Raw genomic sequence first — 27,826 nt, forward strand, 5'->3', positions numbered from 1 at the left:
GCTCGGGCCGGGCCGGCTGCCTTTGCGGGCCCCGGCCCTGCCCCGCCAGGCCGTTTCCCAGAGCCTGGGCCGCCCGGCGGCGGCTCAGCCCTGGGGGCGGCTCAGACCCTCCGCGGGAGGAGCGGCCGGGCTCGGCTCCCTGGAGGCCGGGGCCGCTCGCCGCCCTGGGCCCCGCCCCCTCCGGCAGACGCTGCCCAATCGCGGGCCGCGCCCCGCTGCGGCCCCGCCTCCTCGCCGTCAGGCGCAGCCAATGGGGGGGAGGCGGCTCGGGGCGGTGCCGGCCGCCGGCGGAGGTTGCCGCGGTAACGGGAGCTGCGGGTGCGCTGGGGCCGGGGCCGGGGCCCGTTCCCCGCGATCCGCTTCCCGCCGGCGCGATGGAGCTGAGCCTGGCCCGCGTGGACTACCTGCAGGTGCGCCCGGGCGGCACCGCCGTGTCCTCAGCCCCGGGGGGCGGCCCGGGCCGGCGGCGAGCGGCCTGAACGGGCGGGGGCGGCCGGGCGAGGCGAGGCGAGGCGAGACGAGGCTGTCGGCCGGTGAGGGGCCGTCCGGCGGCCCCACGCGAGGGCGGCGGGGCCGGTGAGAAGCCCGAAGGAGGGTCCGGGTGCTCTGAGCAGCGGGGCCGGGCAGGCCGCGGCAGGGCTGGGACGCCCCCTCCTTGGGCACACCGGCCCCGCGGCATCGCGCCCCCCCTCACCCCTCCCAGCCCTCAGCCGTGCTCCTGGCCCGTTCCGCTGCCGTGCGCTCGGCCACCGGCGCCGGGACGTGCTCCATGAGAGTTGTGTCTTCCTCAGGTGGGGGTGACGGCTCAGAAGACCATGAGGCTGCTGCCCGCCTCGGGGCGCAAGGCGACCCAGAAGGTAACGGCTGTCGGCAGCGCGGGGCCGGTCAGCAGCCCTCTTCTCGGTTCCTTTAGCTAGTACGTTATAGGGAAAAACTTTGGAACCAGATTCTTGGAACTTCGTGGAAAACTTTTGAAAGAAGTAGAGAAAAAAAAGTCTGAATTTGTTTCTGGAACACTTTCAGAACCAATGAGGAATTTGCAAAATTTAAGGCGTCGCTGAAACAGCGAGGAAGTTCTTGTGTATTTCTCGATTTCTGTTCTGCTAACAAATCATAGATGAAATATTTCTTTTTTAATTTTCCTTAATACAAGTTCAAGCTAAGGAGCCTTAGGAGAACACAATAGAAATAACAGTGCTTTTTTTTTTTAATAATAAATTCTCAATATGAAAATACAACTATTCCCAAATATGCTCTTCTGGAGTGTTCCCCCTGCTGGTTGCTGGCATTCACAACTAAAAGCAGAAAAAGGATTTTAAATGCAATGGCGTGAATTACCGTTCTTAGGTTTAGTCCTAAAGGACTACGGACTAGGGACTATAGATAATCTTATCTATAGCGGTTTATCTACTTTTTACATATAGCTATGTAAGTTAAGTACTGTGGAATTTAAAGTACTTAAATACAGGAAAACATAATTAACATAGGAAAAGCGTAGTTAAAAAAACTATTTATGCATGTAATAAAAAATAATGATGTATTATACTTTTGAAGGTGGTTGTTGGAGATCAGGATGGGGTCGTTACATGTTTTGGCATAAAAAAAGGGGAAGCTGTGGTAAGTGGAAACGTACCATTTAAAGTTTTATTTTTTAAATCTTCCTATTTAACTTTGAAAGTGTGTTTCTGTTGTTGTGGGAAATAAGGTATCTGTGGAATGTGTCTAGGTGGAGCTGTGGACTGATACCTAGCTGTGATGCGGCCGTGCTGATCTCATGCCTGGACAAGCACACGGTTCTCCACGGTTGTAGAGTCGGACACTAGTGTATATCATCACAAAAAAAGTCAGTTTAATGCCTCTTGCTCTGCAGTTCAGTTGGGCTTAAGCCTGTACTCAGGTACTGTGTCTGGACAGAAACCTGCAATGATTCACTAAGTTACATTAGAGGATTTTCAAAGCAATTGCTATTTATGAGCCTAGATGTATGCCTAGCACGATAAAAACTTATTTTTTTCCTCTTGAGGAAGCTCATAGTCAGCTCATAAGGACTCTACAGCATTACAGAGAAATCTGTGTAGTCTTCTGGAATAAGAACGCAATACGTAAGAGGGAGTGAGTGCATGTGTGTTATGTTCTTTTAAAAAAATCCCACAAACAAAAAACTTACAGCTACTAGCAGTGCTGAAATTTCCTGTGGATGAATAACACTGAAATAATAAAGTCTTAATTTATTATATTTTACAAGTGTTTATATTTACTGATTTATAAAATACTTGATTGCTGTGTGATTCTGAAGAAAAATGTCTGCATATAATCTGTATTATCCTTAGTTTTGGCAGAAATTGTAAAGCAAATTAATTATTCTTTATGTTAAAAGGTTACCATACCTACAATACTGTGATGATGAAAATTGCTTTTCTGTTTACAGCCAGTGTTCAAGACCCTGCCAGGCCAAAAAATTGCAAGATTGGAGTTGGGAGGAGCTCTTAATACACCACAAGAGAAAATTTTTGTGGCTACAGGGTCAGAAGTTAGAGGTTTCACAAAAAGAGGGAAGCAGTTTCTTTCATTTGAAACTAACCTCACAGAAAGCATCAAAGCTATGTATGTATGATACTTCAAATTTTTGTAACAGCTGTATCAGATTGTTAGGTTATGATTTTATTAAATCCTTTTTTACCTTACTGTATGGTGGTCGGTAACACGAAGTGCCAACCCAGCTTTAGCTTGTGTTGTGACATGTAGGAAGGAACTTAGAAAATCATGGTGAAGTTTAGAAAGTGTAGGGGGGCTTGGGAGGGGCCTGGAGTCACTCTCATCAGTGCAAATGCAGATGAGGGAAGCTGGGATTATGTCTATATACCTCTCCTGTAGGAGAACAGGAACAAATATTTTGTTTTTCTTTTTGAATCGTGTTGTAGAATGCTGCCGTATATAAACCAGCTTGAGAAAAATTAATATCATCAAAATTTATTAATGATGTTTCTATAAAGATATTCTTATGATTTTATGTGAAGACCAAGTAGGAAATACAGCTATAGAAATCATGTGGTTTTAGCATTTGTCAGAAACTTGGTTTTTAATAGCCAGGACAGCTTGTGGGGCCCACTAATGCCTTGAATCTGCAAGTGGTAGTGCATGCATATAGTAGGGCTAGAAGGCTGTCACTGTAACTATACAGGGAGAATGCTACAGGAAATGTTTTCTTTTTCTCAGGCATGTTTCAGGAGCAGATCTCTTTCTGTGTGCGAGCTATATCTATAACCATTACTGCGACTGCAAAGACCAGCACTACTACCTATCAGGAGATAAAATCAATGACGTTCTCTGTCTTCCTGTAGATAAAGTGAATTGCATCACACCGGTACTTGCATGTCAGGATAGAGTCCTCAGAGTTTTACAGGTTAAAATACTCGCTTGTTTATGTTTTATGTATTGATACCACAGAATTTGACTGATTCTTAAGGGTATCAGCACATCAGCATGTCTTAAACATCATAAGGATAAGTATGTTGTATCTTATTTGGCAGCATTACCATCTGTAATGCTGGTACTTTTTTTTTTTAATGTAAAATCAAGATTATAAACTTGCAAAGTGAGGATTAGTAAACCCTCTATAAATAGGCTTTGGAATTTATAGGTGGAAGTAGTTAACAAATTGGTCCCCTCTAACTAGAAGTGCTCACATAAGGGAATTAAATGTGTAAGTCTTTATCAGTTTGGAAATTCTTGCTCTCACAAATTAATGTTGTGACAAGTCTGAGCCATTTAACAAATTTATTTGCTACACAAGTTTGCAGATTATTTTTAATAATAACACATTTCAAGAATCCTGTGTTTTATTTATATAAACTTCACCCTGTTTTGGCTGAGAAATGGTTCTCCCATATGTATTCGGAGTTTGTATAAGTGAAGCATATCCCTTACCATTATCCATCATAATCTTGTCCTTATGCTTGTGGGCGTTTGGTTTGTGGTTGGTGTTTGGGGTTTTTTTTGTGTTTTTTTTTCATTTTGGTTGGATTTTTGTTTTGTTTTCTACAACACTCATTCAAGGTAGTTCTCTTTGCTCTTTAGGGATCTGATTTACTGTATCAAGTAGAGGTTCCTGGACCACCTACTGTTCTTGCTCTAAACAATGGAAATGGGGGTAACAAGATTTTGAATATACACATAACTAAATATTGTTATTTTATGATACTTTTAAGATTTTATTGCTTGTACTTGTTAATTATATTTTGCCTTGATTTCTAAGATGATGTTAAAAATGTGGCAGAAAACTACGTGAAGTCATGTCTTACAAAAATATATATATATACAAGCAAATGACTTCTAGGCAGTTCTAGATTCTATTTACAGGTAATTGAAAGCTTCTTACAAGAGCAGTGAGATATAAGGTGGTCTCATTGTGTAAATACAAACTGGACTTTTGGGGGCCTTGTCAAAGTGCTGGGTTTGGGTTTCTCTTACACATGGATTCCCATAACTAGAATCACTTGTTGCATCTGTCCATGGATGGATGAGAATATTGAGTAGAGCTCACATAAACTAAAACTGTGGAAGGATCAAGCTTAAAATAGTTTGATCATCCTTCTTGCTGGTCTGCTCTCACCTAACAGAAATCGCTTTAGTGTGTTAATCTGGTCTTAATTTAGTTTCCATTACATTGTGTGACAATGACATTCAGAGCTGGTTTGAAAAAGTAGTTCTTACTTGCTTAAATCTTGGCACAACATTCACTATTGGATGCATGTTCAGAATGAATTTCTCTGTTTCTCTTCAGTAAAGGCAATTTAATAGCCTGTCTTTGCTGAAATTGAAGTACTGGCTTATGAATGGTTTTTAGATAGAACTCCAGTGCAGGGGGGGCATTCATACACAGAAGAGGGATAGCCATGAAGAAATTATCAGAACAGGTGCAGTTTTCATGTATTTGGTTTTGGTTTTAAAGCCTAACTGTCTGTTACACAACACTAATGCTAGTATTTTCTTTTTCCATTGGGCTGTAGAGTGTAACTACACGATACTTTCACATTTTTTCAGTTGGTGTACTTGATTTTTATCAATTCTAAATTCAGTTTATGTGTTCAGGTGATTCTGGAGAAGAAATCGTGTATGGAACTTCTGATGGTAAACTGGGTCTTGCTCAGATTACTGGTTCCAAGCCTATACCTAAGTGGGAAATTGGAAATGAAAAAAAGAGAGGAGGTATGTGTCTCAGTCTCTCACTGTTTAGCTTTCCAGCACATCTGAGGTATAATTGCAAGTATAATAATCAAGAAATCTTATTCATGGATACTTTGGAGGCATATTGCAGTTAATGTCAGTATGCAATACTAGTATGAGTAAGCTCTCTTTCGTTCTGATTTTCTTATAAATAATTCTAATCAGTTTGTCTTTCTTTGGGTTATTTCCAGTAGTTTAGTATGCTTTTGGTTTTATAGTATTTTTAAAGTGGAATTTGTAAAACAGTGTTGATTCATATATGATTACTTGCGGCTTTTATCATTTTGGTGACTAAGTGTAAATGTACCTGCCAGATTTTTTCAGATGTTCACTGGTCTTCAGGTCTCTTCAGAGGGAAGGTTAGCATCTTCCCTGCAAGACTTTTTTTTTTCTTCTTTTTTTTTAAAAAGCCATTATAAGGGGTTTTGTCTGAAGATGGAATAAGGCTTTCAAATAAAGCTTCACTATGAGGCTTAACTGATCAGAGCACAGTACGACACTTTCCCTGTTTTAGCCTTCTGCAGCATGTATTAGCTCATACTCCTTTGTAAAGCAGGAGACCAGGAATAATATATTTTTTTATTATTTCATAAAAGCTATCCCTAAATTAATTTATTGAAATGCTTCCTAGCATGTCCTTGTTCTTCATATAGAATATGAAGGAGTCGTAGAAGTTAAATTCCATCTCGTTTTTCATATTAATTTGTGTACAAACTCTCTCACTGATTCTTCCTTCTTTTAGACCCTGTCTGTCCTGTGCAAACACGAATAGTTGTCATAATAGGCTGGTTCCACATGTGCTAGTAGTGGGCTTGTCCGCTAACATGTCAGATAGCAGTACCTGGTCCAGCTCTGGCTCAAGTCAGAACCCTCTTCCTGTTACTTTAGCCAGAATTCATAGTAATCCATTTACCAGTAGCTGTAAGTTCATTCTGGGAAACAAAGAATGCTTGCTTCTTCAACTGGCAAAGTTATTGTGTGGACAGACAAATAGCTCATCTGGGGAAATGTTTGACAAGGGAGGAGTGGGTTACACCCCTCAAAAGTAAACTGTCTGAACATCAGAGGGGTCTCTGTTCAGTGCTTTTCACCAAGGGAACTGTAGGGTAAATTATTTGCTGAAAAACCCGCTGTACAATCTTGAATCTCAGGCTCGGGTGAGAGACTTCCGCCCTCCAGTGGACTCACCCCGAAATAGCATTAATAAAACCTTAAAAGCCCACGACGAATCTCTTTCTATGTAACTGAATGTGTCCTGTGTATTATTGGGTCATAAACGAGTAAAGGTCAAGTAAACTGCGTTGTTTTCCTTTTAATTAGGTATCTTATGTGTTGATAGTTTTGACATTCTGGGAGATGGAGTTAAAGAATTACTTGTGGGACGAGATGATGGAGTGCTAGAAATCTATAACTTTGAGAGTGCAGATGATCCTGTCCTCCGATATGACCATGTAAGCCCACATTCATCATACTCTTCTTTGCTGGCAAAATGATTTTTTTTTAAAATGTATTTCAGAATTTAATGTATTTACAAGATCATTACTACTAAAATGAGCTCTATAATGTTGACGGTATGAACGTCAAATCAGTATCCTAATATTTATGAACCCAAAAGTGAAACAGTCCTGATTTGAGCAAAAATCAAAATAGCGTAGAGGGTATGTTAAAGTTCTGGCTCTGTTGACTACTGAAGTCTCTCCTGGGTGAAACCTAATACAGTGCTTCTCTCCCAGTGAAAAAACAACCCCATGTTGTGTATAGCCTGTATTTTACATGTAAAATAATAAATGTAAGCTGTCAGGACTTTACTGAGCGTAATTACTTTGGGTATGAATTGTTTAAAAAGAGTAGATTTGAACCAATAGCAGTTATTTCCACCTTCAGTCAAGATTACTAATTCCTGCTTGAAAAATATTACCCATCAGTGTTTTGCTTTAAACTGCTTTTGAATGTCTTTGTTATGCAGAGTAAAATCGGAATGGTTTGTTAAAGCACCCCGATTTAGCTGTGATAGTCACCAGCTAGTTTACTCTTTTGTAGGTCTAGATGATGTGCCTCTAGGTAGGTGTTTTGTGATGCAGGTGAAAGGAGGAGTGCAACCCTTAAAACCCTCACAAAACCCCCCACATTTCTAAAATGAGTGCAGTGATATTTCCCTCTGCTTGAATGTATTTATTTCAAGGCTTTGTCAGAGAGCATCGCATCAATCCAGGGCGGCTGTGTAGGAAAAGATGGGTATGATGAAATTTTAGCATCCACATATTCAGGTAAGCTTCATATCATTTACTCAGTAAATGTTGCATATGGCGAAATGATGAAAATGGAGCAGGCTATGTTGTTAGTGCAGCTCACATCTCTTAAAAGTTTTGTACTGATTGGGACCAGTGTAATATTTTGTTGAAAATCTCTCTTCAAATGTAATATTTACACTCTTTTAAAAAAGTTTCTTACACTTAAACTATGGTTTTATATTTTAAGATATTTATAATGTGTTCTGCTGTGTAACACAGAGGCTGGTTATTCTCTGGTGTAGACTGCTGCCTAACTGATGAAATCATATGTCTGAAGGAATTTTATTTTTTTTTTGGCATTAAAAATATTTATAGACATGCTTTTTTAGTTTGGTTTTCCCATCTTTTACATAACTTCCTTTTCAGCTTCACAGGGATTTAAATCGGGTTGATTTCGCTTTTGGGAGAAAATAAAGCTTCCCCATGTGAGGCGTCTTAGCAGCCCCTCTGTAGGAATTGAGTTACTGGCCTGACTGTCACAGAGGCCATGATAAACATGCTGCATATGTTAACTGCTGGGAGCTAAAGTACTGCGAATTCTCTATCTTTGGTTATATGCAGTGCTAAAAACTCAGCCTACTGAAACCTCTCATATTCAAAGTCATGTATTCTGTCAAGATACAATTCTCAGTCAGTCATTGAGAAGTAAGGGTGTTCAAGTGCCTCTTTTAAATGGTCTTTGGATGATTAAAAGACTCTTACACCTCACCAGATATGGATTGTTTTAGTATGACAGGCTGCAGCAATACTGTGGCAAAAGTACTTTGTGGCTTCTTTTAGTGGCAATGTTATAAAGACTCGTGAATCATAGAAGAAAGAAAAAAGCGAAAGCCCATATTCACCTGTGGGTTTTCAAAGGGAAACTCTGGTACGATGTGCAGTAGACTGAGTTTGGCGTATTTTGGCAGATCAGGAAAAGTAGTGCTTAGGGCACCAAAAGCTATATTTGAAGCCTGGCAGCGTAGGACTTCTGTGGGTCTTTTTTTAAAGTTCATGCTCCATTACTGGGCCTTCTTGATACCTGAAGTAGATAGCTAAGAAATGTGAAAGACTGTGGACATGTCAGCTTTTATGGTGCATTTTATAATAATGCTATCTTACTGTTTGCATGCATTATATGAGGTAACTAGAGCTGTAAGCACCCATTCAAGTCTGCATATCATACCTGAGATGTCAGGATGTAGTCAGTTAGTGTTTGCTTTTATAAGTAAATGTAATTAAGTAAACAAAAATGTGATTTATTTTTTCCACTTAAACCAGTAGCATTCAGTCTCAGAGCACACTGTGCAACATACAGTTTGCTATAAACACATTGCACAACTTTTTTTGGTTCTGGTTTCAACTATAGTCCTGTCAATTATTAAAGGTGTTCTCAGAAAAACATAGGTGGGAAAAAATTGAAGCACTCAGTTAAAAACTGCCACAGAGGGATTCATTGCTCAAAGTACTTAATGAAAAAGAATAAGTAATGTTTTCCAATCTGTAAGTTAAGAATGAAACCCATAAAAAATCATGCTCAGTGTCTAGATTAATCCTTCAAAGAAAGGATTAAACTAAAATATTGATTCTCTCCACCCAGTATCTGGAACAAACATCACTCCACACATACAAAAGCTGAGTGTAGACTTTTCTTTAGAGCTTATAAGGAATATAAACTTCATATATTGGTTTAGGCTGGCTGACAGGACTGACTACAGAACCTGTCCATAGAGAAGGTGGATCAGGTGAAGAACTAAAATTAAGTCAAGAAATGCAGAGCAAGATTTCATCCTTAAGGTAATTGCACTAGAAAGAAATTTAAATGGAAGAACTGAAATGTTAAAAGCTGAAACATCATCTTTCCTTCCTATCTCACTGGCTTTTCTATATCATTAATGTATCTAGAAGTAGAATCAAGCTTTTTCAAAGTAGAAATGAATAGCAGCCTCATTTCACAGTCTCTTTCTATCTTGCTTTCACATGATGATGTCTTAATGCCTTCTTCCTCAGTATCAGCAAGATAAGATTCCCTTCTTCCATGCCGCTTGTAGCTTCTAAATGATGGGAGAAAAGTAATCACTAGCATATAATTCAAAATGCATTGTACTCTTGAAGGAAAAAAGTTGTCTTTTCCCATCACTTGGAAATCTCTTTTGGCAAGGTACAGTAGTATCTACATTTTCATGTGATACAGTTAATAGTTTATCTTTTTTATGTATGTGGAATGGGAGTCACCAACCACTTCTGGTTGGAGAATTGTGGACAGAAGATAAACGTGATTGCCTTGCAAGCCTAATCTACCTAATTTCTAGGGCAGCTTTTATAGTTGGGTTTTTTTAAGACATTATATGTGGTTTCCCTTTTCTAGGAATGAATTGGAACACTTACAGATGAAAGTACTTCAGGAACGAGAAAAATACCAGCAGTCTTCTCAGTCCAGTACTGCTGTTTCATCAGTACCTGCATTTAGTGTGAATGATAAGTTTACATTAAATAAGGATGATGCTAGCTACAGCCTCATCTTGGAGGTGCAGACAGCTATAGACAATGTTCTGGTACAGGTGAGTGTGGGTTTGTTCTTGTTGGCTTTCTTGATGTACAAATAGAACATTCAGAGACTTTCTAGTTGAAAAAGCTGAGTTATAGTATCTTAAATATATGGGGGTTTAAATGTCTGAATTGTTCTAAGAGGGAATCAAAGTGTATAGCCTGGCAATGTTTTAAGTCACTGTTGTAAATGCTTGTTAGGGAACAAATACAACTTAAACCTTTATTGAACAGAGGAACATTGCACTATCAAAATAGACCAGAATCCTTGATGTACAACAGATTTCTATAACTTTTGTGTTTGCTTTTGCATGTCCCTCTTTATTTAAACAGTAATTAATTCACTAAATCTTAAATGAGGTGCAGATTATTGCTCTCCAGTTGAATATCCTGTGTAGTGGAAAAGTGATTTTAGACTGGTATGGGCACCTGTTCACTCTCAGTGTGGAACAGCATTTGATTTGTGTGCAGTTGGTCATAAATAGTCCTGCCAAGTAGAACAACCTTAATTAGTTATTCCTCCTACTGCATCAGCTGGAATTAATATTATCTTTGGTAGTCAGAAAGAGGAGTGGTACTGAATTACCTTCTTTTGGGATATGCATGGGGAGAAAAATTTGACAAGGAGGAATTTGTGAGGTGAATTTGCTATAACAAATGGGACAGGACTACTGTAGGATTTTACTCTTCACTTCTTAATAAAAATTTTATTTTTATTAAGGATGTTATTAGAGCAGTGCTAAGCTACAGCTAATTTGCAGCTCGATAGTATCTGCTGTTTCCATGGCTAAGTGAGGAATAATGAAATTGTTTGATCTAGCCTTGAACTTAATGTAGAGTTTAGAATTTATGGCTTTTTCTTTAAAGAAATATAAAGCAGTATCTGGAATTCCTCTGCTGTGAGGAAACAATAAAATTGTTTTAAAAATATTTTTTTGGAAGTATGTTGCATATTTATCAATGATTCCTGACACTTCTGTGAAGTTATAAAGCAGAACCAAGTCAAGTATTTAATCATTCTAATACCCTTTAATCTCATTTTTAAAACAGTGTTAGATTTAATTCTAGTGAAAACACATTCGGATTAGAAGTGGTCTGTGTCAGAAGTGTTACTGTAAGTAAAAGGATCATTAATAATTATGTGATATGATCCTTGGTTTCTTGAATTAATATTGTAATCTCTCTATTAAAATAGGGAAATACTTCAATTGTGAATATACTTCATGCATATGAATGAAGTGTACTCTTATGTCTGAAAGATGTGAATATACCTTCATGTCTGAAAGATCTTATACATCTTACACTGAAGTTGTTGTAAGCCAGTCACACAAGAGTGCAGGACTCCATAACAGAATAAGAGAAAGATCATCATGTTACTCTGGGATTAAGTAGTAAACTGCTTGTCTGTTAGGCTTTTACCTCTTGGCTGAAGCAGTCACTGCCTCTCCCTTATTAAAATAATTGATGACAGTTAAAGGATGAATGCACTAGAAGCTACTCAGAACTTAAGCTCTTACTCTTCCTTCCTCTTCCGCAGAGTGATGTCCCAATAGACTTGCTGGATGTGGATAAAAATTCTGCTGTTGTTAGTTTTAGCAGCTGTGATTCTGAGGTAAGTGAAACAAAGGAGATTATATTTGTAGAGATTGCATGATGAAAGCTCTTAATACTGGATTTATATATTTGTAATATTAAATATATTGAGTTTAAACTACTCATTTGGTAATTTTGAAGAGCTCAGCTTCATTAGACATACTGCAGAATTAGGAGTTAGTGGCAGGTCCTGACATAAGGCAAAGGATCCGAGAGCAACTGCTCTCTTGGGTTTTTTTCCTGCTTGATCAGGAATGTAAAAGACACATTCAGTACTGCTGTATTCTCTGGATTTGCCAGATTTACTTTAGAGTACTTGAGGTAAAGAACATTGTATTTCTTACTTAGTTCATCTCTTAAAAATCACTTTAGAACACGAAAAATCTGCTTTTTTTTAGTGCATTTTTTTATATAGTAATTGTAAACTTCATATGTACAGAATTACTAATGATGCTTAGAGCCAGGAGGAAAATCCAGAAACTACCTTAGCATTATGAAAATTTTCTGTGAAGTCTTTTTTTCTTGTAATGATCCTCTAAGTATTTTAGTTTTAAGAAATTTGAACAACATTGGTCTACCCTGGAGCTTTCCGAAATCAACCTTCTCTTTTAAGTTTCTTGTAATTTGTAATGATTAATTTGGGGGGTGGGGTGGGGGGGTGGTGTATTTTCTTACTGATCTTACTTTAGGTTTTGGATCTTGGACTAGTACTTCAGATGAGTGGGGCAGGCTGATGTTCATTCTTCAGATGAAAAGTAGATACCAATGTAATTTTTATGGTGGTATTAAAAAGTATAAGAGGCTTCAGTTGATTTCTCCTTATATAGAGATTTTAAAAAAAATTCTACCATAATTAAAATTAATTGGAATATTCAAGCGAACCAAAGAATACTTTTTTGTATTTAACTTTTGTAAAATAGCTGTACATAAACAGCAAAAACTTTACTGTACATGCCTATGGTTAAAACAGACCAGTAGAACTTTGCTGAATCCACTGACCTGTTTTGTATTATTTTTCTGGGTTTTTTGCTGTTTACAGCCAAATAGCAACTTTCTCCTTGCAACCTACCGATGCCAAGCAAATACTACAAGACTTGAACTTAAGGTAAAGTGCTTTGAATGAAAGGAGTTGGAAAATCACAGATTGTGAAAATACTTGATTCTGGAGACAGTGTGTGGAACTTGAAGTGGAGAGAGGCGTGGGAGAGAAGGTTCTGGCACTGTTTGTCCTTGGAAGTGTTTGAAGGAAGTTACATTACCTGGCTACTTCCCAGTGTAGACTGGATTTGTATTTTGGAGAGGAAGCAAATCCGGTCATTCCATGCTCACTATACTAGACATGTGGGTGATTTTTTAATGATCCACCAAATTCACATGTTTTGTGGCTACAACCAGGGGGAATAATGGAATAAAGGAAAACATAATTAGGAAAATCCTCAACATGCACACTGGCTCTAGGTTTTCTCTTTATGTAGTTGCCTAACACTGCAGCCTCCTAACCTGATATGTGTTTATTTATCTAAAACTCTCAAGTCAAAAGATTATCATTAGAAATTTAAGCCTGTGTGAGATGTATCAAATATGGGGAGGTTGGGGGTGGTTATCCTTTTTTTTGGTGAGTTTGCAATATTGGACTTAGTGTGCAGAATTAAGACTCTTATTTCCCAGGTCCCCTTCTTAAGAAATGCTGTTTGTGTGCTTATTGGTTCTGAGCAGGTCACTTTATCTCCCTGTGTCTCAATTCTCTTATTTTAATTTAGGAATATGACCCTGGCCACCTTTAATACTAAAATTACTAGGTAAAGAGTAAGTGACACAAGAAAAATCAATCAAATGCATTCACAATACACAAAAAGAGGGTGGTTTTTTTCAGTCTCCCACTAAAAACATTTATAAACTTTCTGTTTTGTGTCATCATAGTGCAGTGTGTCGTTGGAACACTGTACTGTCACTCTTGCATTTGGATCCTGATGTGATGGATTCGATCTGTGCAGGTTCTGCTGCCACCTCGCTGCCATCCATTGAGGATCTGAAGTGTTTTACACCTGCCACGTGGAGCTTGTGTTTCGTCTGTGCGCATGCAGGCGATACAAATTTTAAGTCTCGGTGATTTTATTTCCAAAGAGAACTCTTTACTAACATTTTTATTGAAAACATTGAAGTCGACCTCTTCCTGCCAAACACTGTTTTTTCAGTTCTGAGACCCTATAAAATAGGGGATATAGTCAAGGTTCTAAAGCAAACCTGTACTTGAAGTCCAGTCTGCTCTTTTGGTTGTATAAAGCTGTTCCAGTAGCTCTTCTGCCTTCTTTGATGGCTGTGTTGGTGCTGTAGGTGGGACACTCCTATTTCTTGTCCATGCTGTGTTGAGTGGCAGACTTAGTGCAGTTGGAGTAGCTGGTCTCAGCAGAGGAGTGCCTGATGCATTGCTGTGTCCTCAGGGGTGTGGAGAGTGTGTCCTCTGTCTTGAATGTGTTTGTACATCCTTCCTGTTTGGTATTCTGAGACTTGAACTTTTTCAAAAATAGATCAGGAAGAACTTTGATTGTTATAAAAGGATGATCGCATACTTTGAAATTCAATTTACTCTTTTAAATTATTTGATCTATTTTTTGCTGCCAACTGCTGCAGAATGTATTTTTTCCTTAATTAAAAAAAAAAAAAAGGGGCCACTGAAGAATTAGAAGCAAGTTACAGACTTTTTATTTTGACTGATCAGAAAGTAAGTTAGCGAGGTTTCTTTTCTTAATATTTCATTCATCTAATACAGCAGCACTTAATTGGACACTACTTCATCAAGTTTTAAAACATTCTTGATCTGCTCTATTTATAGTGGCCCTATCAAGTCAGTACAGTAGTCTGAATATTCTTGAAGTACTACAATCTTTCTTTAACATATTTTGAATACCCACCGATTTTCCAAATCATGGTAAATTAATCTTTTCCCTTTTGTTCTTTTTTGTGTGTTCTGCTTTTATTGCTGCAGGTTCGATCGATTGAAGGACAGTACGGGACACTTCAAGCATATGTAACTCCAAGAATTCAACCAAAAACCTGCCAAGTTCATCAATATCAAATTAAACCACTTTCACTTCATCAGAGAACTCATTCTATTGACCATAACAGGTATTTGCAAAGAACAATCAATGCCTTTTTCTCTTGAAAACCTGACACAATCCAGTTGAAACACCGTTTACTCTTAAGTATGTCATTTCTAACTCCTAACCTACAATTTTGAGCCTTTAGTTCCATTTTTATGTTTTTTTCTGACAGAAAATGCGGATTTAATGAGTTCCTGCTTTCCTTGCCATTCTTTACCCTTGTGTTCAGGTTATTTTTCATTTTACTGACTGGGTTATAGTGCAGCCCCATGTGTTAGTAGGGCTGAGGGTGTGGTAGAAAGGAAACTCTCTAGTAACCGCAGTCTTTCCAGTTTCAGCCTCATTCTCCCCTCCACCCTTTTACTGTAATTCTTTCCCACAGCTAATTTGGCTCCAAATCTGAGCCAAGGCTTCTTTTGCCCCTTATCTCTCTGTTAGGAACCTACTATTTTATGCAATTTCTACTTGATTTTTTCCCCACCCTCAATTAACATACTGTATTGCCACCAAGGTATTGCTTGCTTCAAAACAACACTGAAGGATTGAACAAATGATACCAAATGATTTTACTCAATGTGCAAATAAGCTCCATTATGCCTCGTTCTTGATAGAAATGCTCTATCTGTGGTTTACAGCATGGGAGACTGTTGAGGCTCTTAGTCATATTTGCTGTTTGTCCTAAGTTTCAGGTTTAACAACTTGAAATGGGATACATCAAAACCTTCCAACTGGTTTCTTCCAGTTCTGACATGCCTACTAAGAGATAAAACTTGAATGTACATGTAACTTTTTGTGTTGAAATACAGAAAAGTAGCTGTAATCTGCAATACATCATGATTTAGTGAGATACCTGACTTTTTACAGGATGTTGATTAAAAGGAAACCACCATGTGGAACTAAACTTTTTTTCATACAGATAACCAGTGCACTCAACAGTGCTCCCCCTTCATAACTGTTAACTTTTTTTTTTCTTAATTTCATAATGTCATAGACCCGTGAATACACTGACGCTCAAAGGCCAGTTCAGTTTTGCTGAAATTCACTCGTGGGTTGTGTTTTGCTTGCCTGAAGTGCCTGAAAAGACTCCTGCTGGAGAGAGTATCACATTTTATTTTCAGAACACGTTCCTGGGTACGCAGCTTGAAAGTACTTACAGGTAAGATACAATTACTAAAGCACAGTGTGACTTTGCAGGGGCTTTTGTGTTTTTCATACCTGACCAGCCTGCAGGCACCATTTCATACACGTATTACTGGTCCCCTCTCCACTCCCACCTCCATCAAAATTCCCATTAAAGAGAACAGAAATCTTTTATAAAAAGGATTGTCAAACATTACCGGGGTGATCACCATCCAGTAATGATGAGGTCTGTAACTTTAATCAAGTTTCTCTTGAAGTTGGTCTAAACCCCAAAATTGCCAGGGAGAAAAGGCTTGGTATATTTTCAAGATGATGGCTTGCTTTTAGAATGTAAAGAACACAGCTAACTAATATAGTGAAATTATTGTGTAATGCCTATTGCTTTCTAACTTCCTTTTTTTTTTTTGTATTGAGGAGCAGAAATAACTTAAAAGGCATTTAATACTCCTGCAAACAAAAATGTGATAAGCATTAGGCTGAAAACCTTTTTCTACAATTTATAGTAGGAAATTATTATTTCTGTATTCAAGATTATTTCTCTGTTCTGAAATTAGTTAGTTATATCTTCCTTCAGCAAATTATATACATTCACCTGAAAATGGAACTGTAAAGTGGGGAGAAAGTAGTTGTAATATACAGACTGCAGCCTGCTCCCAGCCTACTTGTACATGTTGTCTACTCATAATGTAGAGAACTGTTGGGTAGCAAATTTTTGGAGGGAAGGGGAGAGTGTTTTTTGTTCCTTCTGGTATTGAAGCTTGCTGTTTGGCTTCAGGGTATCACGATGATAAAACTCATGGAATGAATACAGGCAGAAATCCTACTTGTAAGATTACTTTGTGCCATACAGTAAAGATAACTGCTTTGTATAGCTGAGACTTGTGTCTACTGCGTTGTGTTATTTACTGAAACTGTTCTCTGTCAAGATTACACTGGGAGGGCAGGAATATCATAGGTGTGTATACAGCCACCTGATATATGGAGAGTCGTTATGACCTCTATAGAGGTTTCTCTCTTTGATTTGGGCATTAATATACAGCCTTCTATTTTAACGTAGGGACAAATCTAATGCATGCCTGTGTGTTCAAGTTTGTTCATTTGAATTTTTTCTTGCTGTACAGAAAAGGTGAAGGATGTTTTAAGTCTGACAACATTTCTACAATATCCATCCTAAAAGATGTGCTTTCCAAAGAAGCTACTAAAAGGAAGATTAATCTCAACATATCATATGGTAAAACTTGCTTCTCTATTTTGTTATCCTTGACTTCATTTTATATTCTTATAAACAGAATATGTGCTATTCACTTGCTTGTTGGATTTCTTTTTGACTCCCTGCTAGACATAAATGAAGAATCTGTGAGGCACACATTGAAGCTTATCCACCCTAAATTAGAGTATCAGCAGCTGTTGGCCAAGAAGGTTCACTTAATAGATGCTTTGAGAGTAAGTCTGAACTCCATGGAAGGGTTTGGGGGGGATTATGTTGTCAGATATCAGGCTGTAGGGCTCAAGTCAGATGTGTGTCATACTGGTATCTGTTCTGTTCCTGTTCCCAGGATGTGTATTTTAATTACCGAGGAGAACAGACTTCTTTTCCAGGAAAATTCCCATTCCTGCTATATAACTAGTGAATAACATGTAGGATTACTGACTGTTGTTGAGGATGCTTAAGTCAGATGGAAGGTGCAGCCAGCTTTATCGTCTAATGTTTTCTTTTTGCCTGCTGTTATTTTCCAGTTCCTTCTTTGTCTCTTTCCACTAACCTTTAAAAGTTGTTTAGATCTGGGGATGATCATCCAGGCCAGGTGCAACTTCCTTGCTTTGGAACTTCATCCCAGCGTGTCATAATTTTTGAATTACCTGCTTTTTTAATCTTTTGCTTAATACTCTCCTCAGCAGTTAGACTGGGAGCTACCAGTTAGGCAACTTGCCTCAGTTCTCGGACATTTTCCAATAGCCAGGATTTTCCCGTCCAAAACTTGCATCTTCTCTTTTAGTATTTTTTTTGAGGGCGAGGGAGATGAAAATAGGTAACTGATTATTTCTTGTCCTTTGGAGGAGTCAAATACTAGTTGTCAGAGCTCTTTAGTTAGTGGAAAAACTGATTACCGATGAGAATAGTGTGTATCTTTTATTGTTACCAGAATTATTTTACTTAGGCTTGATTTGGCAAACTGGGGAGGTAGAGTATAATAGACAATTTATTCTTAATGCTTGTAATATTTGTGCAATAATAATGATGCTGCACATCTTGCTTGTTTTAGGCTTTTTTTTAGGCAGCAGATCTTTTGTTGATGAATTTTTTGTCACTCATTTTTTGGATAACTTATTCATAGGCAGTAAAATAATGGGATGATTGATGAAAGCTGTTATCCCAGCAGACTCACAATGCATAGCACAATTACCTTTAGTCTAGAAGAGAAGAGTCTCTGTGGGTGTTAAAAAGATCTATACTATCAACCTTCTTAAATTGGTCTGACAGTAGACTGGGGCATTTCAGAAGAGGTCTTTAAAACTTTTTGCTGTCGCAAATTGAGTGATAATTTTACTTTCAGACTTTAGCATGAACTACACTTTCTAGGAATTTACTAAAAATGAAGATGTGAAGGCTGTGAGCCTTCATTTGGCTTGAGTCTATGGGGGCTGGACTGTGGCCTGATCCTGCTCTGACAGTATTCAGGGCTGGAAGCTGTAACACGCAGGATTTTGAGAATCTGGTCTATGAAGTGACAAGTAACATCTGGCCTTTCATTAGAAGACCAGAAAATGAGGCACTTCTAAACTAGCAAGAGTTGTTTTCAAAGAAGGGGATTGTCTTGTCTCTGAAGTACTTCCTTCTGTCAGATCCAAACTTAATTTCTTCTTACTTTTATGCTCTTATGATGCTTCACTACTCTTAATTCTGATAATTTAAAATGTCTTTGAGGAATTACAAGTTCATGAAGGAAATGTGGACTTTCTGCTACCAAAATACCGCAGCATTTTGGAAGAGGCAGATCAGCTGCTTGAGGAATACAAGAGACAACCTGCGCATCTTGAGAGACTTTATGGTTTGTTGATCAATTCATCTTCTTATTTAAATGCAACTTAATCTCCAGAGAGCATGCTGGACGTGACTGAAATAGTTGTGAAGTCAGTATGAGCTGAAGTGATTTGATAAGTGGGTATGCTTGGGTAGCGTCAGGACCACAATAGGTATTTAAGTACGTCTGTCTGTTTGGTCATACAGCCAAGGCTGCATATTTACGTAGTGATTTTGATTGTAGAAAACGGAAGTTCAAGGTGAGGCAGTAAAACCTGGCACATATGGAAAATGGTTGGTTTGTATGCCACTACAAACTTTGAGTAACTCTCTAAAGGTTCTCAACTGTGCACCTGAGAATTTCTAAAGTTGATTTGGCATCACAAAGCATATCACTGAGAATGAAAATACCAGGATTATTTGTAAGTGACTTCATTCTACTTTTTGTTTAATAGACAGCTTCTTATATTCGGATGATCCTTGTCTTTATGGACAGGATCAAGTATCATATTCAAATTCAGGATGGTGTTTAACAATATATACAGATTGAATGACTAGATTGTTACAAAACATCATAAAACAGAAAAATGCCCATGGGGTGGGAAGGGAGACTCATAGATCATGTAATTTAGTGAATGAAATTCTGTAACCTTCTCTGGTGTTCCCTGTACAGCTTTCAGCTCAGAGAGTCTCTGCCAGACACCAGCTTTAACAAACCTACATATATATATATGTATAGCATAAGCAGAGTCCTGTGGTAGTTTCTCTCGCTCTAGTGTTTCAGATGTGGGTAATTCTAAGGCAGAAATACACACTTTGGAATGAAGCTGGAATCTGGGCTGTTGTAACAGCATTTTGGGTTTGTTTAAAAGTAAATAATTATTTAAAACGTGAAGTTTAAAGAGTCTTGTTTCTAAACCCAGAATTAACTAGAATAGTTGGTACATAATAACGAGTTAAAAGGAGAGATACCTCATGATGACAACAAGGCAAATAATAAGTCCTGGGATTTTACCTTTGCAGGCATGATCACGGATCTCTTCATAGATAAATTTAAATTTAAAGGCACCAATGTGAAAACTAAAGTTCCTCTTCTTCTGGAAATTCTGGACGGCTGTGATCAGGATGGACTAATTGCTTTTTTTGAGGCTGCAGCCTGACAAGGAAAAAGCAGAGTATTTTTTCTTCTTTTTGTTGTTTTTTTTAATCAAGGTGGTTCAATATCAAGTCCAAAACGCTTTTTAAAAAACCCACTTTACTCTTTTGTTTCTGCTGTCAGCTCTTATGTTTTAATTCTGTTTATTATTATACTGATTACAGCTGTCAACTTCGTATGTACTGTTGTGTATGTTAAATGTGCATGGAGTTTGTTTGTACATAGTGTTTGTTCTTCATGGCTAAAGCAAGCTTAGCTGTAAATACCAAAAGCCCTTTTTGCAGAAATGTTTTTGGTACTGTTCAGGCCTCTGTGCAGTAGTGCTCTGTTCTCCAGGTGTAAGAATGTGTGGAGAAACTGGGTTTCAGAGAGTTAACCAGAGGTAGAAGAAATTTGTGTGGTAAGCTGTGCATAACGATACTTGCCTGCTGCAAGGAGAAAGCGGTATGGGAATTGCATCAGACTTGATGTAGCTGGTGTGTGCGTAGAAGGGGGAGAAGTCTTTGAATTTTAGGCTGGGTCCAGCTCTGATTGAAGCTAAACCTTAGCTCTTGTTCAGAGTGGATGGCATTAAACTTCCTCTGTGCTTCTCCCAAGTCTCTGTTCTTCATTTCAAGACTCCACCTTCCTTCACACTCATTTTTATTTAAAATTGCAAGAGCTGAACCAGCCTGTGGAGGCAGAGCCTTGTTCCCAGGTGAAGCAAAAAAGAATAAACCGACGCCCTCAGGCGGGAAGACACGTTTCCCCGTGGGGCAGGGCGAGGCCCCTCCCTCCGCTGGGCAGGAGCGGGGTGCGCCAGCCTGAGGCGGCCAAAGCCGCGCTCCCGGCACGTTGTTGCCCCGAGGCGCGCAGCACCGTCCTGTCCTGCGCAGCCCTGCCCTGCGCCTCCCGCCGCCGCCCGTAGCCCCGCCCCGCGCCGCCTCCCGCCCGCCAGGCACCGCCCCCGGCGCCGCCCCGCCCCGCTCGCCCCGTCCGGTTTGGCCCCTGCCGCCGCCCGTAGGCCGCGTGACGCGCCGCGCGCTCTCATTGGTCGATTCAATACTCGCGGGCTACTTGAACGGCGAGAACGGCGCCGCGGCGCGAGACTCGGTGGCCGCCGGCACGAGTCGCGCCCATCCCCCGCCCGGCGGCGCCTCCCTTCCCCGTCCCGTCCCCGCCGCGACCATGGAGGAGCAGGAGAACCAGGAGAACATCCCCCCGGGCGGCAAAGCCCCGCCGCCCGCCGCCGGCCCCCGCGTGGTGCTGGGGCTGCTGCGGGGCGCCCAGCAGCGGCCCGGCGGCCCGCCGCAGGTGAGGGGGGGGCGCGGAGGGCCTGGGGCGGCTCGGGAGGCGGGGGGCGCCATCTTGGGGCAGCGGAAGCTGTCAGCGGCGGCGGCTGTCAGCGGCGGGGCCGGGCTCTCGGCGGCGCTGATGGGCCGCTCTCCCCGCAGGCGGCGCGGGGCGGCGGTGAGGGCCATGGTGCGGCGGGGCGGCCGGTCCGCGGGCAGCAGCCCTTCGCGATCCATGTGGACGAGCCGGACGGGAAGCAGCGGCGGCGGCGGGGCGACACGGCGACCCAGAAGGAGGAGGCGACGGCGGCGGCGACGCTGGGGCTGCGTGCGGCCGTCTGCGCCCTGGGGGAGCGGCGGCCCCTGGCGCCCCTGGGCAACGCCATGGAGCTGAGCTTCGGTACGTGACACCCACCCCCCCCGGTGGCCCCCCCAGCGAGCCCTGCCCCGGGCCTGGCTGGTGGCCCCGGCGGCCGAGCTGCGCGCCCGCTGGGAGGGCAGCGCTGCCCTGGGCCCTTGGTGCGCTCTGGGGGGCGCCGCGGCCTCGGGCGGTGCCCGAGCCTGCAGGGCACTTCCCCCAGGAAGAAGGGTGGGGTGAGCTGGGTTGTGCCCAGGTGTTCCCTGGGGAGCGATTTCCAGAGCAAACCGAAGCAGAACTACAGGTTTTGAAGTGGTTCGAGACAGACCGGTTTGGTTTGGCTCAGAAGGTACATTTTCAGTTGCTGAAACTGATTTGGTCCCTTTGAGCCTGCCGCTGCCATACAAGTTTTCAATGGTTTCAACTGGTTTTCAATCTATCAGTTCCTTCAGCCTCTATACTTCCATCCCCTCCTCTTTGTGGGTAGTTTTATGCACAAAATGAAACCAGGTTACAGCCAAGTGCTCTTGCCCTTAAGGCCTCACCCTTGGCTACTGCTGCAGAGTTAGAAGGGGACTTTACTCAGGCAGGTCCTCAGCCTTAATAGGCTTTTCTCCCAGGGAATAGCCTGTACTGGTGCAAGTGTTTTGAGCTCTTCCCAGTATGTAAGAAATGGGAGCTGTCAGATCCATCTTCTGTAACATGTCTGTGAATATCTGAGGGCGGATTTCGTTGTGGTCCGCTTCTGCAGTCTACAAAAAGCTCTGGTACGCCAGCCCCATTCTGAGCCGCAGTAGTTAAGCTTACAGGAGTCACATCTATGTAATGAGGTAACACATAATGCCCTGAGCACTACATGATTGCAAAAGAGTTTTTCATCCCTTTATTCTTAGGGGAAAGAAGAGAAAGGGGAACAGGAAGCTCCCTGTTGCAGTACCATTTTTGCCTTCCCTAGAGCCTCTTCATCTCCTAGTCTGGGCGAGTGTCTGCCCTCTCTGCCTGCCCAGGAAGCCTGGGGGGCTGCCAGCAGCACCCTGCAGAACAGGGTAGCTCCCCGTGCCGCGAGGGAGGGCTCTGAGGGTGCCCCTTTTAACATGACTGTTATCTTCTGCTTAGATTCTCCAAGTATTATGGATATTTCAATAACCTTAGAAGCAGAAGAGAAAAAACCAAATGTTAATAACGTGCCAGACTATATCAACGATATCCACACATACCTTAGGGAAATGGAGGTGAGCTGCCGTCTCTTTTCTTATTTGCGTACAGCTTATGGGGGAGAAATTTGGGATTGAGAAATGCATCTGGACGTTAGTTACTGCTACAGTGACTAAACTAAAGATGCTGTGTCCACTGCTGCCAACACAAGGCTGGTTTCTCGTGCTGAAGCTGATTGTGCCACGCACTGAATGGAAGCTGGAAAGCAAGCTTATATAATGGAAATATAACTGACTGATCCTAGACTTACCATTGTTTACTTCTGATTTGTTTAAACTGTGGTAAATGGAGCTTAAACTGTTGCTTCCCTACTGGAATTTAGTCCAAACTCAATCTTACCTGTCATCTAAACCTACAGGTGAAATGCAAACCTAAAATAGGTTACATGAAGAAGCAACCTGATATCACAAACAACATGCGAGCTATTCTTGTGGACTGGCTGGTGGAAGTTGGAGAAGAATACAAATTACAGAATGAAACCCTGCACTTAGCTGTAAATTACATTGACAGGTTTCTTTCTTCGATGTCTGTTTTGAGAGGAAAACTACAGCTTGTGGGTACTGCAGCTATGCTGCTTGCATCGTAAGTGAAATTGCTTGATTTTAAATTCCATATGCTGGTCTTATACAGGTGGAAATCTTGTGGCTGTTGCACATTCTGTTGTCTATAGCCAGACTGACTCAGGAGGGCTTCACGCTAGAAGAAAAATTGGGAGTTATCCCCTTAAAAGCTTGGCATTTTGAAACTCTGCAAGCAAGGTTCTAGGCTATCTTTGTAGATTGTCCTAAATGTGAGGTTTTATTATTTCTAGCTGCAGCAGCAGAAGGCTTCTGAACACTATGTGAGGGAATATGCACAAGGCATGCGAAAGGAAAGTTTTGCTTGCACCAATTATTAGTTTAGTGGGTTCTTCTGGAATTCAGTAACTCTGAGTCCCAAATTGTTTAGTGTTAAAATATCAGGCTATTGTAGCTCTGTAACTTCAAATGCTGCTGATTCAAGAGCTACTGAACCAAGAAAACTTGTTTGGTAACAGTGCCCAGCTACTTCACAAGTCAGAATTTAAATTAGCATGCTGGCCTTCATGAAATGTTGCTGGTTATCTGTTTCTCTAGTACTCAGTTATTTGCTCATAACTATGTCTCCTGGCAGAAAGTTTGAAGAAATCTACCCTCCTGAAGTAGCAGAGTTTGTCTACATCACAGATGACACCTATACCAAGAAGCAGGTTTTAAGGATGGAGCACTTAATTTTGAAGGTTTTGTCCTTTGACTTGGCAGCTCCAACAATCAACCAGTTCCTCACTCAGTATTTCCTACATGAGCAGACAAATGCTAAAGTGGAGAGCCTATCAATGGTAAGAATTACTAGCTCAGAGACTAATTCTGTTACTGTTAATGCACTTTACGAGCAATGTTTCCTAGTCCCAGTAGAAAAGAAATGCTGAAGGATTCTTCAGTCCAGGCTTCCCTGCCTCCTCCTTTTTTAAATGTGTGGTGTCTCTGGGCGAGCTCTGGACGGTGCGTACAGTGTGACACGTGCTCCTCAGAAGTGGTGTTGCACTGCTGGACACCAAATTCTCGTATGGCCACTGAGTGTCTCGGATGCTCTGTTCCTGTCGCAGGCTGGCACTTGGCCTGGCTCAAGCGTGCATGCTCGCTCAGAACAGGCAGAGATTGATGAACTTAAATTTGGGGTTTGTTTCACTGCTAGATGTTTCCCTCTTATCTAAAAGTGCCACACTTACCCACCCACTTTGGATAGAAAGGACTTTTGTTTTGGTTTTCCTGTCAACAAGCAGTGAGCTCTAAATCCAGAGGCTAATTTCTAAAGCACAGCACAGACAGCCTTTCAGCTACAGTTATATTAAATCCTAACTGTATGGCAGGTACCAGAGCTCCTAAACAGAAGCCTTTGTCTCACTGTGCAAAGGTCAGACCTGACTACACTCTTCTCGCTAGCTCTTTTATACCTCTAAATATAAAAGGTTGTGTTGAAAAAGCATGTGTTGGGAACACTGTTTGACAGTAGCTAAAAGAGAAAGTAAGTGGAAACCAGTAAAAGCTGTTCCTCTGACTGATGCAGAATTGGAGGCTTAAATTAGGATTCTAGTGTGACAAATGCTCTTCTAGATCCTTTTGGAAGCAGGTGATTCACTTTCTCTTGTTTCCTTTGCAGTACCTTGGGGAGCTGAGTCTAATTGATGCTGATCCTTTCCTGAAATACTTGCCCTCAGTTACTGCTGCTGCAGCATTTCTTCTAGCAGGCTACACGATCACTGGACAAACTTGGGTATGTAGCAGTAAACCTTGAGCCTTCACACACCTTTATGCACATTTAGCGTGTTTGTATGCAGTTGTGAATGTTGGGGCCTGGGCTGCAGGAGTTGCAGCCCCTCTGTGCTCCTAAGCTGCTAATTAGGGATTGCTCCCTATGGCATTTCAAAATGGGGATAGGAGGGACGTGTGCCTTTTCTTGGAAGGAAGAGGCATCTACTGATGCACTCCGCTCCAGTGATCCTCCTCAAAGCTGTACACAGCTTCCTCCTGATGAGGAAGTGGGTGATAAGAAAGCCTAAGCACCAGAGGCAAAGAATACTTGTTCAGAATATGATAGTTTTCAGGATTACTGTAAGTCTACATGAACTGGTAAATCTGAGCAGTATTAAAGTACTTCATGCTTGAGAAAAGGATGCTCTGCCACCCTACTAGAATAGAGTTTCAAGAGGAAGCTGAAAACTCCACCAGTGGTTGTCAGCATTAAGCAAACAGAAAAACTTCAAATGTCCCTCTTCCTTTCTTTTCCCCCTCAGCCTGAATCCCTGTGCAAAGTAACAGGCTACACCCTTGAAGACATCAAGCCTTGCCTCATGGACCTACACGAGACCTACCTCAAAGCAGCACAGCACACACAACAGTCCATAAGGGAAAAGTACAAGAGTACAAAGTGAGTATCTCCAGAGATGGGCGATAAGCTGCTATGTTATGCCTGGCGAGTCCTGCGGGGTGGCGGGATGTGTCTTGAGTCTTCAGTCAGACTCAACAAACCAAACCTGCCATGGAAGTGAAACAGTGACAAAACTCCCCAGGTTTTTGCAGTGTTTTGTTGAACAATACTTGGTGTTCACCACCAGGCCTGCCATCCCTGCCTGCACCGTCAGGTAGAAACTGGAGGAATGTTCTTGACGTTCTGACAGTTGGTAGGCAGGAGATGGTACCTAATGCTCCTAAAAATCTGTGTCGGCCTGGCAGCCGACAAGCCCCGGAATGTTTCCTGCCTTGTGAGAGATGTTCTTGGCTGCAGTGCATGTGCTGCTTTTTGCAGCAGAGAGCACTTGAGCAAGATGACATCCTGCATCTTTTCTTTCCTCTCTAGGTACCATGGAGTATCGCTTATTGACCCACCAGAGACACTAAACTTATTGTAATAATCAAGAGACTGATCTTTTTAAAAGATGTATATTACAAGAAAACAATGTACAGTTTTAAACATGGTTCAAAATTCTAGATGTGATCACTCAGAATATTAATACAGGTTTTAGTGAGCTTAACTATGAAGTTAGTTTTATGTGGTTTTAATGTAAATCTTTTGTACATGCAACTTATTAAAATATTTAGCTGGGTTTTTATAAAAATGGTCTCTCTGAGCATGGAATTAACCATGCAGACCTCGTGAAGTCTGAGACTGCTTATCTAATTATAGACTAAACACAAATATTAGCAGTGCATTATTATAGTAGGGCTTTTTCTCCTTCCAAATAAGAGTGACTTGGGCTCCAGAGCGCTATTTGTAGCATTTTATACTGTCTAGTTTAAACTGAGATTTGGCATAGATCCAAAATGTGGCTTAATGGCCAATACTGGAAGAAACTATAACTGTGAGGAGAACACCTTGCTGGAATTGACTCTCACGAGGCTCTTGAGGCTGTGCCAGCTCCTAGAAGCCTGGATTGCCGTGTACTGTATTGCACTACCAGATCTCTGTCAGGTTAAAGGTTGAAAGCCCTGTTGCAGGGACTGCGTGGCTAAAATGAGTACACCAGTCTGTGCTTCTCTCTTCTGACACGGAGAAAATGGTCTTGCTATAGGTATTTTCCAGTCAAAGTGTAAAACTGATACCAATTTCAACCCATGGAGTTCCCACTTGTGTTAGCTGTCCCGAAAGCCCATTGCTATCTCCTAAAAATAATTAGTCATCAGTCTGCTTACCTAGTACCTCTTTAGGGATGGATGGTGGAGGGATTAAACTGCAGAAGGGTGAACTACTGCTCTGTGCCCTTAAGAGGAGGGAATGTCTTCTGGCATGGATGGGCTATGTGCAGAATGGTATGGATTCTGTACATCCCGCTTGTTTGGAAAGGCTTCCTCTGTGGCACGCAGCAAAAACGTAGGCCAACTGGTCTTATTTTTCCTTAGTTCTAGAACCATAGCATGAGCAAATTAGCACATAATTGCATTAGATCATGTAGAAGTTTACCTTCAACCTATGTAAATGGGGTGATGCTGCCCTGTACCTGCTGTTCTTTGCATGTAAAACAGCAAGTGCATGGATGTGGGTTTAATTAACCCATTTCCGGACTGGCTAATAAAACAATTTTTACATCTGATGTTAGTGGTCTTGCCAATACCTTAAAACCACTGAGGGGTAGTACTACCATCTTCCACTGGCATTTGTTTCTAAAGCTTTTTGGCAAGGGCTGCCCTGTGAAACCTGGGCTGCTTCAACCTGGAAGTTGATACAACACTGTCCATCTGGCTGTCTGGACACCCAGCAGTCAGCAGTATAAATTCTTCAGAGATGTTGAACAGCTGTTATGGTGCTGGCTACTTAAAACGAATTTCTAAAAAGATCAGCCCTCTGTCAAGCTGACGTGCACGTATTAGAGAGAGACAACTCCCATGTCTTGGCTCAGTAACCAAGATTTTGC

General features: G+C 41.3%; 2 protein-coding genes across 2 annotated transcripts; both read left to right on the forward strand.

Annotated features, from left to right (window-relative positions):
* Positions 1 to 275: 275 nt before the first annotated feature.
* Positions 276 to 20,275, forward strand: BBS7 (Bardet-Biedl syndrome 7). The gene is made up of 19 exons (XM_074905143.1): positions 276 to 410; positions 792 to 857; positions 1,555 to 1,617; positions 2,429 to 2,604; positions 3,217 to 3,403; positions 4,078 to 4,150; positions 5,092 to 5,208; positions 6,547 to 6,677; positions 7,409 to 7,493; positions 9,191 to 9,293; positions 9,865 to 10,057; positions 11,581 to 11,655; positions 12,676 to 12,741; positions 14,623 to 14,762; positions 15,729 to 15,893; positions 16,999 to 17,108; positions 17,217 to 17,320; positions 18,804 to 18,927; positions 19,923 to 20,275. Exons 1-19 carry the CDS (start codon positions 375 to 377, stop codon positions 20,057 to 20,059), a joined length of 2,151 nt encoding a protein of 716 aa, XP_074761244.1. The 5' UTR covers positions 276 to 374; the 3' UTR covers positions 20,060 to 20,275.
* Positions 20,276 to 21,222: 947 nt separating this feature from the next.
* CCNA2 (cyclin A2) lies at positions 21,223 to 26,439 on the forward strand. Its single transcript, XM_074904391.1, has 8 exons — positions 21,223 to 21,383; positions 21,416 to 21,726; positions 22,801 to 22,916; positions 23,258 to 23,481; positions 24,052 to 24,256; positions 25,078 to 25,191; positions 25,712 to 25,845; positions 26,275 to 26,439. Exons 1-8 carry the CDS (start codon positions 21,223 to 21,225, stop codon positions 26,324 to 26,326), a joined length of 1,317 nt encoding a protein of 438 aa, XP_074760492.1. The 3' UTR covers positions 26,327 to 26,439.
* The last annotated feature ends 1,387 nt before the right edge of the window (positions 26,440 to 27,826 follow it).

This window comes from Athene noctua, chromosome 4 (assembly GCF_965140245.1).
Source record: "Athene noctua chromosome 4, bAthNoc1.hap1.1, whole genome shotgun sequence".
In the NCBI taxonomy this organism is placed as follows: domain Eukaryota; kingdom Metazoa; phylum Chordata; class Aves; order Strigiformes; family Strigidae; genus Athene; species Athene noctua.